General features: G+C 38.3%; 1 protein-coding gene across 2 annotated transcripts in view; it reads right to left on the bottom strand.

Annotated features, from left to right (window-relative positions):
• adcy2a (adenylate cyclase 2a) overlaps window positions 1-16554 on the bottom strand; it is a gene marked incomplete at its 3' end in the record, with an annotated part of 49263 nt that overhangs the window by 24290 nt on the left and 8419 nt on the right. For both annotated transcript variants that reach the window (XM_080500619.1, XM_080500620.1), the window contains exons 3-4: window positions 6339-6500; window positions 303-452 (exon numbers count right to left, since the gene is read on the bottom strand). In XM_080500619.1, the coding sequence (XP_080356745.1) occupies window positions 303-452; window positions 6339-6500 (312 nt within the window). The remainder of the gene's footprint in view (window positions 1-302; window positions 453-6338; window positions 6501-16554) is intronic.

Here is a 16554-nt window from a genome sequence, read left to right as displayed (position 1 = left end):
AGCTTAAAATGCATAAAGTTGCAGAAATTATTGTAGGTTCACTTAAATGTTACATTAGCTGAATGAAAAGAATGTTCAAACAAAAGGAGAAATCCGATTCCAAACCTAATCTATTTTTGTTTAATCATTAAACTGAACTGTACATTAATCTAATTAATACCTGAGCTTCTGTTTTAAATTTTAAACTTGTTGTATTCACCATCATCGTGACTGGGACAGATTCTTCTCCTGTGCTTCTCCTGTGTATGACTTTCACTCGTTTGTTTTACTTTCTGCTCAGTAATAGTTATTGATTATTTTACCTGCTGTCGCTTCTCAAACTCCAGCTTAATTGGGGACTTGATGCAGTTGCAGGTGTCCTCGTAAGTCTGTTTGAGTGCCAGCTCCATCAGGTGCTTGTGGTATGCCCCGGCCATGTTGCCACACATGAAAATGATAACATTGGCCAAAATCTGTGCAGGAGTAGAACACAGACATGTAGAACTGGTATCAATTAGATATATTCTACAGAAATGATATGAAAGTATGCTGGTGTTCATGGGTGAACTGGATGTACTGGACATATTTTTAAAAAAGAAAAGTAAAGGCAATTTCTTCCCCAGCATTCATTCTTTAAATGACAGAAATACAGATTCTTTTGGAGTCTTTTTTGGGTGACGGTGTTGTAGTGAGCACATGCACATACTGTATATCAATCAGCAACTATATTAATTTCTATTAAAAAAATCTACAAACATTTCATTCAAACCTCTCATTTTGGAAATGCAGTTAAATTGTCATGACTGTAGTCATGAGGCTGTTTCATAAATGTATTATTAAGGAGCAGAAAATCAGAGATATTTGTGTTTCAGAGGTAGGGACTGAACGTGAAGAGTTACCAAAGATTGAACCAGATAAGTAAAATACAAATACCTGAAAATTCAGGAACCAAGTACAAATAATTTGTCGTTTGCCACCTTCTATTTCTTGTAGCTATATTTTACATGGTAAACAAATACACCATTAATCAATCATCAGGACTGTAAAAAGAAGTACAGCAGTTATTTTTTTCCTGCTTCAATGTGAAAACAATGGCAGGTTTTTGAAGTAATGTGTTTTAATGACACAGATCCAAGGTTTAACATAAAGTGCTAAAACTAGAAAAGAAAGTAATAAAGTGATCATCCTGAAGTGACACTACGTAAATGCAAAGTGGCACATAAATATGCAGTTTTTATTTCTCATTCACTTGGGATGAGTAATCTAAAAGAAAACGTCCACGCAAACTGAAGGCCGCAGAAGCACACAAAGCGATGTGAGGATATAGAACTCGACACTGGCCCTGCTCGGTGATTCACTAAAACTGGTCATGTTTTTTTCATTTGTCACGTTCCTCAAAAAACAAGGTAAAAAAGACAGAGGAAAAAATGTATCTTAACTAAACCCATGCAGTGACTAATTGTGTACTTAAAGTCTAGATTAGCACATTTCTCTAGAGTTGATCTGTGCGATCAACTCTAGAGAAATGTGCTAATTCAGGTAGGAAGCCTGAATGTCTCTTGATTACTATTGTTATGGAGAACAAAAATACAACACGTTGTGATTCAAAGTTAAATAAATTTGGCGACAAAGCTCATAGTATATTCAAGTCATATATGAAAGACTGAACATCAGAAACTGTGGCCCTTGTGGCAGCTTAATCACTACCCTCAATCAAAACCCATTTTCACTGTCCCACTACTTTCAATGGTCAAATATATTTGGATTTCTGTGTCGACAGAGAGAATAGAAAAATTAATCATGAGCGTTTGCAAGATAGCAATGTTGTATTGCATACAGTGATTTATTTTGAGGTACAGTCCTTACAAACAGAAAATAAAGCTAATGATAAAACCCCAACTCTACAAGTAACCTTGTACTACCTTCATTCTTTATATTCTCCAAAAATCTACAATACAAAACAGCAAATTCCTGCTGCGCATCCCGGAGAGGTTTATTCTCTTCTGTTCATTTCCATTTCTAAACATGCCCTGATTTTCTCATGCATAACTCATAGCAGCACTATAAAAGTAGCCCTATTATAGAAACAATTATGACAGGATGCGGTCTGCGATGAGAGGTGAATGTAAAAAGACCAGCCAAGATAACCTTGGGCTGAATATTTTGAAACTTATAAGCACAATAGATAATCTAAACATTTAGAGCCATTGTGTTGTAAAAGTATTCCCCACCTGTCCCTCATCGCCTATACACTGTCCCCTTAACACCCTCTAATTCAGAAAATTTGACTCATGACTTTTCTTTTTCACTCTCAGTCTAGAAACACACCACCTTGTAGTTGTTCAAAGTGTGAAAATGTTTTCAACGATGAGTACTCATCGTACTCAGCCATGAGTACTCATCAGCATTCTCCAGAACCACTATGTAATAAAACCAGTCTCAACCAATATTAAACTTTGAACAGTGATAGATTGTATACAGACTGATGAAGTTGTCCTGTACGATTAAAGAATACATCAAACATTAGGAACACATCAATTATGTGCCCGTCACTGCTTTATATGTGTTCAAAGCAAACATCAGGGTCAGAGGCCAAATACATGAGTGTGTTTCTGCTGGCTGTGCTTCTGTTCACCTGTATTCACTGAATCTGGGACAGATGTCCTGCTCACCGTCCTGTACTGAGTTTATTATCTCTCCCCTGAACATTTCCAAATGCTGAAAGACGACACAAAGCCGTAGGTATTTTTCTACAAATTAAAAAGGGGTGTAATGTGCACAAGGCTGGCTTTGTTCACCACCGCCTGTTTCAATAAAAAAGACTGACAAAATAGTGTGAACTTTGTGTTGCGGGGCAGTGTCCAGAGATGAGGGTTCTGAGCAGAATGCAGACGAGTGAAAGCAAGCACAAAAAAAATATAAAGGCTTTTGTAAGATACTTTTAAAAGGGCTTTTCTGCAGCACATAAGTTGAATAACATACTTCATGATTTCTCGATAAATAACATTACATCATCAGAACGTTGTAGGCCTTGGAGCACATTGTACGTGTAACAATACAGTACATGACAGCGTCTGAGTTGCCAAGGATATGTCTGCTATAGTACGTCTATATTTCTGTACACTGAAAAATATTTCCATGAAGTGTGATTTGACTCCTGAAAAAAGTGTTTTGTACTGGGTTTTTTTTTTCTTCTTGGGTTGTTTTATTTTCATTGGAATTGTACAAAAACTAATACATATAAGCTTTAATATCCCTCATTCAGAGGATGATCAATGAACTTCAAAACAGGTGATTTGATGCATTCTGTGTTTTAGCACTCAGTAGACCATGCTCAGTTAAACGTGAGTGTTACTATATCAACTGACAGATGTGAGCTCACATCTTCTAAACCATCTCAAAGGTCAGCTGTGTGAACACACAGGTTATGCACATCATTTTCACCTTACTGGTACTCAATTACAGATAACAGCAGGGTTAGGGGAGCGTGACCTCTCAGGGGTTTTAAGACCTGCTGGTGGAATCTGGGATTATCTACCTCAGAGAGCTTAGCTCAATGACGACTATTTTTGCTGTTACTCTTAAACCATGTGCAAAGGAAAACCAGTTGCAACAGTGTGCAGGTGATTCCTTCACAATGAATTTCTTGGTGTGAGTTGGTGGACTGAAAACTCTTCATGTTTGTCTCAGTCAGTCCTTAATTGTTCTCTTAAGTCTGGGAAATGACATATACGGTAAACCGTTGAAAATGATTTCTTGAAAAAAAAAAAAAAAACTTTTAAAGAATGTGTGCTAAATATTGTTTAAAAAGCCTAATATTTAAAAAAAGACTATCACAATGACTAATTAATTCCTACTACTACTAAGATAGTATAAATAGCATTAATAACAGCAATAACCATGAGCTGAATTATGTAAAAACTTTGCTTTTTTGCCAAGGTGCCCGATGACAACAGAAACATTTTGAAATATGATCACATGCTTCTATGAAGCAAAACTACAATAATGCTATTGTGCGTCAATAACAAAGTTCACACATGACAAAGTATTTATAAATGTTGCAATCACGGGCATTTGGCTCCAGCTTGGCTTTCACCTCTTCAATAAATGAGCAGGCTCATTAGTAATCCAATGAGCCAGCACTGTTAAACTTAATGGACTTGACACAGTGAGAATGTCAGCATGATTCTCTCTCTCTTGATACCCCCTTGGGCATTTTGTGGCTACACTTAGTTCATATTTGAGTGTAGCAAAACAAAACACAACACAACACAACAAACAAAAAGTCAGAGGGCTGTATGTGAATTAAGTTCATTTCCATCTTGAACATTTTAAGCAGGAAAAAAAAAACATTAAATAACTAAGATTTTGCTTACAAGTGTTGATTTTTTTCCTGAGTGTAGAAAATATAGGGGCAGACTAAGTTTTTTCATTTCTGTAAATATCTTGGTGACATAATCAGAACCTTAATTAGAGAGCTCATGTAAGTCAATAAGTCAGAGGCATCTAATATACATATGGTCCACATATTGTCAACAAATTGAGTTTGTATTTTAATATAGTTTGGTACTCATTACCACATTGATGAAAAAAAAAATCCCCTTCACTGTACAACCAGAGGCAATACATGTATCAGAGAGTGTATTGTCAAAAATGTGACAGCCAATTTGCCAACAGATTAGACAGCATGCTGCCGTGTTGCAAACCGTCACATTGGCAACCGGTTGACGAGAAACCAGGACCCTTTGAGCATCTTGTCACCCAACCTCACTAATCATATCTGAAGAGCAGAACATCAGCATCATTGAGTCCCGAAACAAAAGAGGGAACAGAAACAGGTTCCTGCCAAAAAAAAAAAAAAAAAAAAAAACCACAGAGAAGGATGCAAGGAAGCAACCAATCTGGCATAAACTCGTACCTGCACAGGAAAACCAAACAAGTCAAAAAGGGTAATATTTTCAAGAATTGACGCTGTCAATTATGTGTTTTATATGTAGAAACCTTTATATGCTGAAGTCTATGAGAGTAAACTCACATTGTTTGATTTGACCCCAACACACAGGATGCCTGTGTTGTGGTGAAGTGATGAGGCAATTATAAACTCCGCAGTAGAGGCAAAAGACTCCAAAAATACATTAAATGGAATCCAGTTTTTTGTCACAACACTCAATTTGAAAGCAACGTTTTTGACTTTACCTTATTCATCGCCAGTGCATTTGCAGAAGATTGTATTTGCTGTTGAGTTTTACATTAGGGAACCCCTTGCCCTCATGATGCCCTAACCCACTGACATGGAGATGACAGATTTTCACCAAAACACATTTTGCAGTCACAAGCAGCTCTACACTTGGAGACTATGTACCAAGTTCATCATTACACATCTTTTAAGACTCACAAAGAGGTAGCAAAAGGAGATGCAGCTGTCTTTTAATGACATGAAAGTGGTCGAATGCAGAGAGAACAGAGAGGTCATGATTGTTACCCACTTGTCTGGAGACAGGTACTCTCTGTGCAGTAAACATATCCTCAACATTATATCAGAGCTGGCAGTAATGAGTGCATCAGGGCTTCTTAAAAATGTTTAACTCTCCATTATGCCGAGGTTTGACTTTAATGACATGCCTGTTGGAACGCCTTGAGTTCACTGTGCCTTCAGAGTGCTGACAAACACTGACTTTAGGAATTAAGTTTTAAATATGCTCAAATTAATTGAAGTATGTGTTGTCATCTGTGTTAACATAAGACAACTGCCTAAACCTTTAGCATACTAACAGCCATACTGCTGGAACGAAGTGACCTTTTAATGATGCACAAGACACACGCACACACACACACACACACACACACACACACACACACACACACACACACACACACACACACACACACACACACACACACACACACACACACACACACACACACACACACACGTCCATTGTTCACCTGTTTTTTTCTGAATTAGATTTAGTTAAAGGTCATATTTGTTGTTTGTTTGCTAAAAATACGAATTTTGTGCTAACAATATCCATTTTGTTAGGAAGATGAGGAAACATTGTTTATCTGTAGAAGACTATTGCATTAGCAGACCTTTGGGAAAAAAGATGAATGATACTAAACTCTTCCTCATGCAGAATGAAATATAGAAAGCTCATTGTGTACACCGTATCTTAAATATAATATGATTTGTTGTTGCTGTTTTTTTTAATCTAAAGAGGGTATGTGATGATTATGTTGACTGAGGGTCAACATTTTGTGCATATTTCTTTGGAAGTACTTTAGCGTGGATTATCATTATATTGTTTCTGAAGTAATACATATAGTTCATCTGTATTCATGTTAGAGTTGGATGACCTTACCTGCCACACTATAGGCTCCATGTGGTCAGCGGTGGTGGATAAGGAGACGCTTAGCACAATGGTGTGAGAGGCAGAGGTCAGCACACTGGCAATGATGGCGTCCCGCATGCAGAATGGCAGCATGGTGTAAACCACAAACACAATAAACAGGAAAAATGACACCTGCGAAGAGAGAGAAAGACTTGTATGAAATAGAGTATAATATACAGGTGGGAATAAAAAAAAAACACAGCCCGAAACCTTTCCCTGCTGGTTTTTAATACAAAATATATCTATGCACTATTTCATATGTTCCATTAAAAATACGTATGTGATATAAAACAAGCTTAAATGATGTGAAGAAATAAAAATAAAATATTCAGCATCTTTGATTTACCTGAGCACTCTTGATTGCAGGAAGCAGAAAATGGGACAATCAGCTCCTGCATTTCAAAAGTGCCACCTCTAATGTTGACTGTGGAGTGATTCCTTTTAGATCCAAGCTCCACGTGCAAAGACATACCTACGCACACATTTCTTACTACGCCCTTCTGCTGCACAGTTAAAGTCCCTCATCTGCTGCCACTCATGGATAGAAAGAAACCAGTGTTCTGATGTACTGCAGCCAGGTGCCAGGTTAACCTTTCTAAGTTTATTTTCAGGGTCAGTGGGGAAGCTCGGTTAGGGTGCACTGAGATGGAAAGAAGACAGGAAAAGAAACCGAAGAGAGGGAGAGGGTGAGAGTCAAACAGCACCCCGTCTGTTAGGCTTTGGAGACAAACATCACCCTTTGCTACATTTTGTAAAAACAAACTGTAGCAGTGAATGTACATCGTGGCAAATGTCAAAGGATTCTTTGATAGAAAGAAGTATTTTAATCTTAGATTTATGTCTACAACAGGTATAAACCTCCAATACATTCCACATGTAGGCCCATTTACTTTCATTATCAGTCTGTAGTTTTTTGCTTTACACAAACCACAGCAATATCCCAGCAACAGATGAAAATGTCAAATGTGCAGTGGTTTTGTCAAGCGTTTCACGTTTCACATGAGGTTGACCTTGTCAGGTGAACTTATATCCATCTTGTTTCAACACTTATCACCTGTGTCTTCTTCTCCTTCTTCTCTCATGTGTCTATGAGGTTGAGCTCTTTCCCCTGATTGTTCGTTTTTGGTTCATCATTCCTGTCCCTTGCATCTGAAGGAACCAACAGACTGTTTTACTTTATATAGGTTTATTCCCTGCTATGCCGTGCAATGTGAATTTCCTAAACTTGAGTATGACATATATAAATGTGCAAGGATCACATTATCCTGTTTGTCATCTACATTCACTAACGGTATGCCTTAAAAGGATAAATTGAAGTGCATAAAAAAATAAATCAATTCTAGTAGCGTTTGTATTCAGAGAAAAAGCAAAGTATATAAGATAGAAAGTTGATGTGGAGCAGCTTTTTACCTCCATAGAAATCTGCAAATTATTGTTTTGTTGCATCATTTCAAAATACATTACAGTCCCTTGTAATCTCCTTTTTTCTGAACACTTCAAATTATTATTTTTTCTAATCTTTGGACACACGGCCATAACAAAGGCCACGTAAATCTCTGTTACACTATGACAATTCTATCAGTTCCACCATCTTTCGGGCACAAGAAGCGATATCATCAAAATTTCCTATCTTTCTGCTAAAATAGACCAAAGTCATCCACCTTTCCTTATTGACTGTCATTTGACTGTTTTAATTGGATACAAAGGGCTTACCATAGTATTACAAATTATTCATAGTCATTAAATACACACTGTATGGCACTCTGGTCACGTATAATCTGTTTTGCACATATACTTTCAGGGTAGTGCACAAGATTAGCAAAAAATGTTATTACCGTACTCCTTGAACTATTCTTGATGGAAAAGTCAACATGATCGGGTGCTGATGTTGTTTGGACAGTTGGTGCAAGCTGGGTATTTCTGTAATGTCTGTTCAGAAGGCATACTTTATTGATTCCCCTTGGGGAAATTACTCCTCTGCATTTCCTATCCTAGTTAACCTTCACGATAAATGCTGGGCGCAGTGTGCCACCACAGGGAGCAGCAGAATCAGGGTCTAGCTCAGTGACTCATAGAGGTGACATGTTGGGTTTGAAGTACAGTTGTTTTTCCTTGAAGGTCAAGCTGCACTTTCTCCAGCTTTGTTACCTTCACCAGCGTAAGTTGAGACGGAGGTTATATTTTTGTCTGCATTTATTTATTTATCTATTTATCCATACATTGATATATTTATTGGTTTGTATCTATTTTACCAGCTGTTCGCAAAAAAAAAAACTACTCGCCCCAATTGCATGGAATCTTCAAGGATGATTGGTCATCATCCAAGGACCAATCTATTGGATTTTGGGATCGAAAATATCGCGTTGTGCCTTTAGTTGGGGCTGCAGCATGGAAGCTGTGATGATTGTCATAAAAAAACAGCAATCAATACTAATACTGTAATAAAGGAGCCAACGTGACTTTTTTTGGTTTGTCCAATTTATAGCTTCAAATGGATTAATGCTCACTGTTTACTTAAAAATGCTAATTTAAACAATAACATACAATGTGCAGGAATTTAAGAGTTTTTAAAAGCCATAAAATAGACAATATAAGCATTCCACTCAGGCAACAGTTCATTCCCTGCACTCTTCACAATAGGTAGGCATAGTTGGATTGGTAGATTGCCCATGGTTTTTTTTACTTACAGGTCTATAATTCCTTGCCTTGGTGGAACAACAGCGTTGATGAGACAGCCTATAATTGTAGGGGCCATACACGTCAGGGTGAGTAAACTCTGACATCCTATGACTTGGGGCAAAGACAAGTAATGATTAGCCCACTGACAGGATTCCATTCCATGCTGCCAAATTTAATATCTGACCATTTCCAAGTCTATAATAATTTGTCTCCTGGGGCTTGTAGGGGGTCACAGAAGTATGACCGCCATGCTGTCGAGCTGCTCAGCTTTCACCTCAACCATTTATTTTCATTTAATCAGGTATCTTTCTGGACTTGCAGTCTGGGGTTTCCATTTTCTGTTCTTCGTAAACCATTTACTTTTCGACATAAATGTACGAGTATTTGCACTAATCTCCTTTCTGGGAAATATTACATCATTTCTAGTATTTGGACAGAGACGGGAATATACTGGGGTTATTCAGTGCAAAAATACAAAAACTAGGTGGTAGAATAATTACTGTATATTCCTCTATAGCTGTATACATGCAAGTCTATGAGAGAAGCAGGAAGTTCAACACTTAAAGACAAAAAAGGGTTTTCTGTTGACAATGATTCTTAAAACAAAACTGGAAACACAATTGTATGCATTGCAGTTGTATTCCTGCAGCCCCAGAGAGACCTAGTCTATAATCCTGTTGTACCACTGCCTGACTGAGCTGTAATTGGGTGCAATCTTGTTTTATTTTTTTGCGTCATGTTTCAGTAATACTGACAATAATAGTCCAGATCCAAATGCAAACATGTAGACAGCTGAAACGAGAGGCAGGAGCAGGAAAGTAGGCAGAAAGGGAAATTATGTATTTGCCAAAGCACAATCATTAGTAAGTGGCACACAAAAATCAGAGTGAAGAATAACATGTTTATGGTGTGGGAGAAAACGCTGTGGAAAGGTATGTCAGCTAATGAGAACAACCAGGGAAACGGAACAAGAGTGTCTTGGTAAGGGAAATAAAAAAGTCCCAAGGGTGAAAAGACATTTAGATGCAGTAACAATTGTCCTTACGAGAGTGGGTGTGGAGGTTTAAGGCTGCAGTCAGATCATTATTGTCACCTTGTCAAAAAAAAAAAAAAAAAAATACTCAGAAGACATGAATTTTTAAAATGTTGAGCAGACAAAGGCTGCTTCAGCTGAAGTAGGCCACCGGTGTAAGATCAGTAGACTCATACATTACACATGCACTTTCTGGATGTGGACTTCATCTCATACCAGAGAGAATTTATAATATGAAAAGAGCAAAGGTGTAACAGAGATCCCTTTAGCGATTACCTGAAAATGACAATTGGATGTTAGAGGTGATGTCTCTTAAACTCGTACTTTTTCTAGCCTCTTTTCCTTGGAGCGTCTTCCAGATTGTCTCTATAAAAGGCTCTACGTGCTATCTCTGATCCTTCATCTGCTAAAATGTTGCAGTGAAACCAAAGGCGGGTGGAGAATGTTAACATCATAAACATATTTCTTTGGAGTGGGCGTGTCCACCGGCAGAACTTTTCAATATAAAACCAATGGACAGTTCCTGAGGCCCAACAACTACCTCTACGTATTCAAGGTCAGAAGCCATTGCCTTAAACATTCGACTGCCTGGTGCCTAAAAGAGTTGCCTTTATACAAAATGCTAGAAGAGATAAGACTAACTTAATTCCCAATACATGGGAGTGGTGCTAATTGCTGCCAACTATCATCTAGCATAGAAACATAATTTGCTTAGAGTCCAGATAGCCTTTTTCCAAAATTAATGCTCTGAAATCCAATGCCACTAACTCAATCATGAACGAATACCAAGGATAATGGAGAGGCTGCAGGGGATGAGACACCTGCCGAGTTCTCCTGCGTATTTGATACGTGTTCCAGTAATGGCACAGTGAAGAACTTCCGTCAGTGTGGTGAAGAAGAGCATGTAAAGAACATTGTCTCCAGCAATTAAGTGAAGAAGGCTGCTATTGTTTTTTTGTTTTTTTTTTATCCACTGAGATTCATCATGGTACTGTCCACTTTGCTTCTGCATCGTGAATCATTTCACAATAATGACACTGAGGAGGGTTCATAAAACAAATTATAGAGATGGTGTGTCAATTACGTCAGGCTTTTAGTCCACAGACAGTAGATGAGATGAGTTTACTGGCTAGATTTACAATGTGGTGTGATTGTCTCTGTGAGTATGCACTGTGTTTGTCAGCCTGCGTTTTAATAACCAATTTAATTTCTCGCTATTCTTATTAAATCTTGCAAAAAACAACAACAAACAAACAAAAAAAAACATTCATCCATTTACAGTGAAGATCCAGAATTAATGAGAAATTGTACTTTGTCATTTTTATATTGTAATTTCCTCAGTGAGCTGAGGCTTGTTCACTCATTAAGATAAGTTAAAGGTTGGTAAGCTCATAGCTCCCTCGCTGCTCTGCCTCATTTTATTCTATCATCCTTCCCTCTGCTTTCCTGATTTTTCCATCACTCTCTTGTGCCCAAAAACTATCTATGCTCTTCTTTGATTTTCCAACCTGACAGGGCTTTTCTTCTGCCTGATCTCCCCTTTCTCCAGGTCTTCTGGCTTAAATTAGCCTCGTTTTGTGTGTGTGCGTGTGTGTGTGTGTGTGTGTGTGTGTGTGTGTGTGTGTGTGTGTGTGTGTGTGTGTGTGTGTGTGTGTGGGGGGGGGTTACAGAGAGAAGGAGGAAGAGGACATGGGACAGGTTCCAGGCATCCCTCAGTGAGGGGCAGTGGCTGGACCGCACAGATAAGCCCTTCTCCTTGCCATCAGCAAACAGCGGGGGCTTTATTGGGGGGGTAGGATAAGAATCCAATTGATCAGAGGTTTGAAAATGCAAAAGTGTGCTCCATACAAACTCTTCCTGGGAATACTTGCGCAGAAATATTTATTGCATGATCCTTGATATTTGGATTTTACTCAGAGTGGAAGGGCATTTCCAACATTAGTTCTACTTACCTGGTACAGTGATTTATGAGAAGACTTCCAAATATATATTTAAATTTTCAGAGCAGAATCTAATGTAGTTGTAATGGACATAATTGTGGCAGGCGTGACAATTGAGGGGTCAGAAATAATAATTTTTATTGCCAGTGGAGTCAAACACTATTTCACCAAATGTGTGGATTGTAAATAATCAAATCACATGTAGCGATAAAATGTGTCTTTGAGAGTAATTGTGATTTTCACAATATATGTGAGTGATAAAAGCTGTGCTTTACTGAGATTTTGAATACATTTATAAAAAAAAATTTCCAGTCTGCCAGTAATGCAGAGTTAATCATAATTGGGAGGGATGCGCAATAATCCCCAGCACCCTAAAATGTTTCAGTAACAGGTGGATAATGTAGGATTACATAGGTGGGAGTGTCTATCTGCCTATTTTCCCTGCATTCTTAGTGTACTCTGCTCACAGCTGTTTATAATGTAACAATTTCTTCTTCAGTCCCTCTGAGCACGTCAACATAAACTAATGTTGTTATGTTTTTGACAGTGTGTCCCTTCGGCTGCACAGTACTGTAGTACTGGACAGATATTGTGTTATTTCTGGCACTGGGGATGCCCATTTAGCTTGTTGGTATGCAGAGGGTGTGGGGGAAAAAACGTGTACTGACATAAAGAACAGAACGGATACCGCTATCATGATAATCATACTACCTTTCATACACAGGTGACCCTGGATATTGACAGCTTTTAATTCAAAACCAGCGCACGTATTTTGGCAATGCAACCATTTCAACCACTTAAAAGATGTCCAAGTATCTAGCCTATCATAATAATGCTGTCCATAGCAAGAAAAAAAGCAGGGCATGATGTATTGAGTGCTTATTGGAGCAGAAGCAGCACAGAACTTCAACACCACACACTGCAAAGTACTCACCTTACTTCACCCTCTTTTTAAAGCCAACAAAGTCTAATAATAGACCAAAACTTGCTTTACTACACCAGTCAGTAGTTTTTCAGTGAATAAAAGGATGCTACAACTAGCAATTTTTTTAGATGTAGTTAAAGTTTCCTTCAATGACAAGAAATTATAAGCTATTTGGTGATCCTATCCTTAAATGACAAAACTAGTCACTTTCACTTAGTACACCCTTAAACCATGGACAATACAATAACTCTTGCTTTTTTTGTTGTTGTTGTTTAACTTGGGCTACTGTGACAGTTCATGGGGTCTGAAAAATAACCCTCCTATACTATACGTCACTGTCCTTCATTGTAAATTCCTTGGGAATATGACATCTTGCTTGAATGAATAAAAATTGGAAGGACCTGATGATGAATTGATAAAGTTTTTGGTTGTTTTTTTTAAAAGCTGGTTGTGTCAAGTGCAGATGTGAAGGTGGTGCTTTTCTCTGTGCTTTGCAAAGTATGCTGGGTAATTTTTCAACTGTTTTGGCACATTTTCTTGTACAAATCTCTCTGAGTTATTCCACAAAATCCTCACATTTGGTCGCATTAAAACAATTGGGATGTTCTCTGGTAGGATTAAAGGCGGAATCACGGGTGCTAAAAAGCTTACAGCACGAAACTGTATGAAATAATACAGTTGAATTGCTCAGCAGTTCCAATGTGTTGTATGTTTCCAATCTCATTCTGCACCTGCAGATGTGGCAGTGCTTGTCACTGTCTTTATCTACCATCTGACCATGGGCTACTCCCGACACAATTCAATTCTCACACACCATGCATGTTGTAAATAAACTGTAAACATTAAATAAATCTATATATTCATGCAAGACATTTTACTTCCATTCATCTACTTGTACATCAATGACTCAAGTTACCACCACCTCGTTGAACATAATATGAATCCCACAAGTGACCAAACCAGGCCCCTCAGCTTCAAGAGTATGCAAGTGTGTAGCAAGTGCCAATGAAAATGATGATGGACAAGTTAATAAAAGAAGAAAGCACTACTGGAAGTCCAACCTAAATGAACATGACAGAAATGCCACAGTACCTCAAATAGACACTCATTATAACTCAGGTATGTAGAAGACCATCTCTGACCACACAACCTTGAAGCTGAGGGGCTCCAGCCACAGAAGACCACACGGGGTGCCACTCCTGAAACTGAGGCTGCAGTTTGCATGGGCTTACCAAAGTATAAAATTGGATCAACCTCATCTGATAAGTCTTGATTTCTACTTCCGATAGTGGGATCACAATTTGGAGTAAACACTATAATTGATAATGCCCTTCCCTTTATGACCACAATGTGCCATCTTCTGAGGGCTACTTCCAGATCTTCAACCATCTGTTTTTATGAACTTGACATTGCCTTCATTGGCGTGCTCCACAGCCACCAGGTTTCAGTCCAAAAGAGCAACATTGGGATGTTGTGGGACATGAGATTCACATCACGAATAATCAACCGAGAAATCTGCAGCAGTGCAATACTGAATTGTCAATATAGAACAAGACCTCAAGCATCTTGTTGAATCCATTCTGAATGAAGGCAGTGCTCATGGAAAATAGTTAATATATTACTAAGGTATAACTGATGTTTTGGCCTTTGGCCAGTTTGCGTGTGCGTGCAAGCATTTCTTTCTGCTGAGATGAGTCTGTAGTAAATGAAGTATATGCGCAGGACTCTACTTGTCATATATTTTAAATCAGGGGTCTCAAACTCAGATCCTCGAGGGCCGCAGCCCTGGACGTTTTCCACGTCTCCCTCCCCTGAATGTCCTGATGCTTCATCACCACATTCAGCACAAAGCCAGATAACGAGCTGCTCATTACAATCAGCTGTGTGGAAGCAGGGAGACATGCAAATCGTGCAGGGCTGCGGCCCTCGAGGACTGGAGTTTGAGACCCCTGTTTTAAATAGTTATCGATCAAAAGAGAAGCTCTGGAGCTCCAAGGGACACAAACTAATAATTACATAAACATGGGAAAGGGTGATGGTATTTGACAGCTGATACGCATGAAATACATTTCATTAAATAATTATTGACATAAGAAATCAACCAGTCTGTGTTTTTACAAACATACACATATATATATGTTTATATATATTCCGTATTGTGAGAAAGGGCACTACCTTTTTGTTTTCAACCACTCACAATGGAACGGTAACGTCAACTGTCCATGAAAGATGTGAAAAAAATTCCACCACTCCTAATGAGTCGAGGGCTTTACATGACAGGCGAGGTGATGAGAGAGCATGAATCCCTTTCTCTAATCACTGTTTCATCCCCCTACTTTTCATGGCCACCTTCTTCTTACAGCGCAGAAAGTATTTAATTAGCCCTGGATTTCTCTCAGAATGTGTCTTCTCTGTAGCAGCGTTCCACTTAGCGTCTGCACAGTAACACCAGGGTGACCACAGATTCAAAGATTGGTTGTTAATATAATTGGGAAACACTGCAGAGCTGAGTCCAAGTCCAGGATTAAAAAAAAGTCAAGAACTTTAGTGGTCAGGAAAAGTGCAACACATGCCAACATGACTTTTAACCTAAAGATCCTCTCTGGATATATTTGGAGATATAGGCGATAAGCCTTTTATTAGAGACACTTTTACACCCACATAGCATATGAGCTCATTTTCAGCATTAAAGATTGTATCAGTCATGGGAATGGGAAAGGTGTAACCTCAGATATTTCAAAGATGGCAGAGCAACTGGTGTATCCATGTGTAGAAAAAAAATTATTGTTATTCACAATTTATGAAGTTACTGAATTCACATTGTAACTCTGAAAAATAAAACTGTTTTTCAAAATTAACATTTCTTCTACTTTTGTAAATTAAGGAGACGCTTCGAAAATGTACCAAAAGCTCTCATTTAATTGGAGTAGCAAACATTTACTGCGACTGTACAGAACTTCAGAAAGCATACAGGCACACATGGGTAACTTTTCAGGATATCAGTTTATTGTTTTGTAACATTTGAAAACAGTTCTGGAAAAAAGGAAATCCCTTTCCAATTAATTTAGAAAAACAAGTGTGAAGATTTCTTTGCATATGCATATGCATTATATACATAATTTTACATTAATTTCTATTTAGTTTGTAATTTGACACCTCGGATCAGATTCTGATACGGGCCTATTTCTCATTTCTTGCAAAAAGTGTGTGATCGCTACAAAGGCAGCATCTTCTGGTCTAAACCAAGCTCATGTTCTCCGTCAGCCAGCAAGCAATCCCACACTTGGTCAGTTCTGCTCAACAGTGACATTTAGTGCCACCAAACTGCTGCTGAGAGACATTAACCTGTATTAGAGAACCTGTGGTAACAGCACAAAAGAAGACATTTAATTTCTGCAAATTTACTGGAGATTAAAATGATCCCTTCCTGTCCCTCCTGCAGATTTACTGTTAAAACCCAGTGTAATCTTCAACTGCCATAATCTTACAGACATTGCATGCTGCAGCTCAACCCTCAAAATATTACATGCCCAAAAGTGCTGACCCAGTCCACTTTCAGGGATTACTGGCATGTCCTCGATACTGACCTCATCAATCATCTGTTCCATG

This window comes from Blennius ocellaris (assembly GCF_963422515.1).
Source record: "Blennius ocellaris genome assembly, chromosome: 8".
In the NCBI taxonomy this organism is placed as follows: Eukaryota; Metazoa; Chordata; class Actinopteri; order Blenniiformes; family Blenniidae; genus Blennius; species Blennius ocellaris.
This window is presented reverse-complemented; position numbering and strand designations above follow the sequence as displayed.